At 42.9% G+C, this 4,456-nt stretch overlaps 1 protein-coding gene across 1 annotated transcript in view; it reads right to left on the reverse strand.

The window, feature by feature from the left end:
* The window catches only part of DOCK5 (dedicator of cytokinesis 5), a 217,688-nt gene that overhangs the window by 101,225 nt on the left and 112,007 nt on the right, over positions 1 to 4,456 (reverse strand). Inside the window, exons 9-10 of the mRNA XM_019659565.1 lie at positions 3,980 to 4,097; positions 1,518 to 1,647 (exon numbers count right to left, since the gene is read on the reverse strand). Coding sequence (XP_019515110.1) covers positions 1,518 to 1,647; positions 3,980 to 4,097 — 248 coding nt within the window. The remainder of the gene's footprint in view (positions 1 to 1,517; positions 1,648 to 3,979; positions 4,098 to 4,456) is intronic.

Here is a 4,456-nt window from a genome sequence, read left to right on the forward strand (position 1 = left end):
ACACACACACCCCCCTACCCCTTGAAACAGAAAAATGATCAAAGGCTTCCCCCAGCTTGATGTTCTTCTAATCTCTTTGGTCCATTTGAATGACAATGACCTCGAATATGCCTTTAAATATTTCGATCAATAGATTGCCATGTAGATGGCTCAATAGCCTTGGGCCAGGGCTCTCGCTTTTTCTGAGATTTCATTTTGCATTCTCTATGAGGAAGTGATGCTGTCCCATGTGGTCAGAGACTGGGAGCCCTTCAGTAGCAGGTGCAGTGAAGCGCTGGTCAAGGAACACAGGGGCTACCTCACTATCCACATAACCCTGAACATGTGGAGTTTCCAGGCCCTTGTTCCAGGAGCAGAATTATAACATTTCCCTGATGGCTTTCAAAACACCTCAGTGACCAAAACATGTCAGTGTCAGACCGAAAATATACTTCCTCAGTTTAACGAACTACAGAGGAAAAGGAAGGGCCTCTTGTAAGATTGTGGGGTTTGATTTAAGCCACGGCTCCTCTTTGGAAGCAGTTACAAACACAAGGCTGCCTTTGAAGAGTCAGTTTCCTAAACAGGCAAAAACCACTTTCCCGCGAGACTTTTACTTGACGAAAATCAATAACTGATAATGCAGCTGCAGGCAGGGAGCAGGTTCCATGAGTCACAACTGAGGCATTACTGAGGGCCTGTTGTGCGCAAGACGCAGTGCTGGGCACTGAGGGAGAAACAGAAGAAATGGGGTGCAGGTGAGGACATAGAGCCCCCAAAAGATAACCAGCAGTCCCAGGCAGTAACTGCTGTGTGTCTGATACGAGCATTGACAACCAGATTCATCTCACACTGTCTCTGGGTCTGCCTCCTTCCCAACTTTCTTTTAATTTTTTTTTTTATTGTGGTAAAATATACATAACATTAAATTGACCATTTTAACCATTTTGAAGTATGCAGTTCAGTGGCACTAAGTACATTCACGCTGTTGTGCAGTTATCACCACCACCCATCTCCACAATGGTTTCATCTTTCCAAACTGAAACTCGGCCCTCATTTCCCTCCTGAGCTCCTAGCCCCCGGCAACCACCATTCTACTTTCAGTTTCTATGAATCTGACTATTTTATGCATACCTCACATAAGTGGCATCATAGAGTATTTATCTTTTTATGACCAGCTTATTTCACTTAATATTAACACCCTCATGGTTCATCCCTGTTGTGGCATGTGTCAGGATTTCTTTCCTTCCAAGCCTGAAGGATATTCCATTGTATGAACACACCACATTTTGTTTATCCATTCAGCTGTTGCTGGACAGCCTTGATTGCTTCTTCTGCCTTTCGGCTACTGTGAATAATATTGCTGTGATCATGGGTGTACACATGTCCCCCTAAGATACTGATTTTAATTATTTTGGGTATACAACTGTATGTGGGATTCCTGGATCATAAATTCTATGTTTAATTTTTTGAAGACCCGCCATACTGGTTTTCAGAGTGGCTGCTCCATCTTGCGTTCATCTCTTGTCTTTCCATACCTGCTACTCCAAAAGGCCGACGGAGCCCACAGGTGTGCTTTTTGCCCTCCTTCAGCTCCATGTGGCCCACCCGGACAATCTGACACACGAGGCTCATGCGGGGACGAATGAGGTCTGCACTGCTGAGGTCCTACAGGGGCAGAGAGCGTGCAAAAGGGGTCATGCCACATCCCTGTGTCACCTTCATTTCTCTTCTCACTCTGCAAGAGAACACCGCTCAGGGCATATTTTCTAATGCTGAAATATCAGCACGACTCCTCTCTTCCCCCTACCCATCCAGAGCTATCATGGCATCAGAGAAACATGACTTTTCAAAATGGGACATTTTTTTTTATTCCCCAGTTCCTACTTCAAATGCATAAATTAGATTATATTCAATCTAAAGTCCCTATTAGATTAATTCATCTATTGAAGCCAGGTTAAAAAAAAAATCAGGACACTTGTCATTGTTACTTTATTTCTTGCGAAGACACATCTGAGCACAGGATGCGTTTCAGTGTCAAGTGAAATTAAAACTTGCAGGACACTGACATGTATTGGGGAGCCACACGTGCTGGTGGTATTTCATTTCATCTTCCAAACAATCCTGTGAGGCAACTGTCGCACACAAATTTAAAAGTACTGTTTTCTGTAATCATGCGTCTGTTTTATAAGAGGCATCCATTGAGAGCGTCTGTGTACGTTGATTAATGAGCGATGTGCAGATGAAATATCTCTGGGGGGGGTTTTTTGTGGCTCATGTTCTATAATTGTTTATATTCCTAAGAGTGGGTGAGTAAACCCATGAATAAGCTCACATATTTCATATACTTCAACATCAGAAATAATTTAACTGCATCTCAAATCTTTTTCATGAAACAGCTATCCAAGCTCTCTTTACGGAATTAAGAATTACATTTTAAACAATCATTCCAAATCCATCCTTTGTAATTTAGTTCACTCAGGTCTCCAAGACAGAACTATATGCCAATGAGAACATCACCCTTGAATTTGTACTCTACGTTTTATAAGGCTTCTATTAAAGAGAAAGATAAAGGCTTCGGGTGACTGGGTACAGACGTTGTGGCACATTGATATTATTTAGACAGAATGCAGTCATTTATAAATGAGGTTTTTAGAGGCTGTTTACTGGCAAAGGAAATGGTTACCACATTTTACGTAAGTGAAAAAGCTGGACATGAAATGTACATGCGAGAAGATCCTAATTGGTGGGAGGGGTGGGGGATGGGGGTGAATTGCAGCTATGTGGTATTGATTAGAAGATGGATTAACCAAAGATTCAATAATACCTTTTATAACGTGTTTTCCTAATGTACACATTACTAATAGATGCCTTTTGATGTTAGGGAAAAAAACTCGCGTATCTCAGAAATGAGGAAATACTGTGTGTTGCGGGGGAGGTTGTGGGAAGAATTCTAAGAGCTTTTTTATCTCCGTTTACCAGGTGGTGAAAATATAGATGGGTCGGTGCAGGGAGAGTTATCAGACCATGCTTGTCCTGGGGTGGGAGAGTAATCGAAGGAATGAATAACAAGGCGGAATGAATGAATGAGCCTGTACTGGGACCACCGCACCTTCCTATCGCATCATTTGGCGCTCTACCCTAGGCTCCGCTTTCCTTGTCATAAGAGTGGTAAGAGAACACAGAGATAAAATATGGGTACGGTTTAAAGGAAAAAAGGGAGAAAAGGAAGGGAGTCTCTCCTTTAGGCCTAATGGGAGCTGGGGAAGCCCACCCATTCAGGCTGCTCAGAGCAAGTGGCAGTAGCTCTAGGCCATTTCAAGTACTGATGTCTTGAAAAAGCGAGAGAACTTCAAGAAAATCTTAGCCCAAGAGAAACAGAGTCACCATGCCCCAAGAGACAGCCCAATATATTTCCTTGCCCCTTGGTCCATATACAGAAGCACTCCTCCTGCCTTGGGCTGGGGGAGGGAGGTCATGAAATATATGCAGGCCAAAAAGTTTAGATCCCGGCTTTGCTGAGCTATCACTTCTCTCTGAAATGCTCTTCCCCTTTATCTTCGTAGCTCACTCCCTCATCAACTTCAAGCTCTTGCTCAAAAGGCTCTGGCCTACAGAGTTCTTCCCTGACCTACCCTCTCCCAGCCCCCAACCTCCCAATCCCCCCTAAGCACTTCTGATTTCTAACATTCTACACAATTGACTCATTTACTGGGTTATTCTTTATTACTGTCTTTCCCATTCATACAAAAGCTCCTTGGGCACAGGCATTTTTTTCCCTGACAGGTTCACGGATATATCTCAAGTGCCCACATCAGTGCCTGGCATCTAAGAAGTGCTCAGCAAATATCTGTTGAAAAATGAGTGGGTTATTCCTACTAGAGGAATTACGGTAATTTTTATTTTCATCATTTCATCTTTCACGTTTTCCATATACTTATCCTGTGTATCCGCTAATATCCTAAACAAAGAAAACGATGACACAGAAGGTAGGACTTACAGTGAAGACCACTTGGAGGTTATTAAGCTTCTCGATTTCCTTGGGCATCCCATTACTGCCCCAGCGAATTAGATAGTTCTCACTGGTGAAGGAGAAAACAATGATTTTTAATGAGGGGCTAACTGGGGATGGAACTGACCCCAGTACAGACTAAAAGGGTAAAAGGCAGGCCCAGAAAAGCTCAGTTAAATTCGCCAGGCAGATGTAGCCCACTAATGAACATTGTCTGGTCTCCTGGCTTTGGAGAAGTGTGCTCAGATCCATGAGACACACCTATGATGGACCCGTGACCAGCATTCCTGAAGACGGGACAGATGCAGATTCTACGGGGTCTTTTCCCCACCTCCAATTCTCTGTCTAAAAGTTTCAGCTTTGCTGAATCAAGAATATAATTTTATAATAATCATTCTATAGCCATCCTCTGGAATCCACATCATGACACTCAAATAAAATTTGTATTTTGGAAATAAATAATTT

Source organism: Hipposideros armiger, unplaced genomic scaffold (genome assembly GCF_001890085.2).
Source record: "Hipposideros armiger isolate ML-2016 unplaced genomic scaffold, ASM189008v1 scaffold_301, whole genome shotgun sequence".
NCBI classification, from domain to species: Eukaryota; Metazoa; Chordata; class Mammalia; order Chiroptera; family Hipposideridae; genus Hipposideros; species Hipposideros armiger.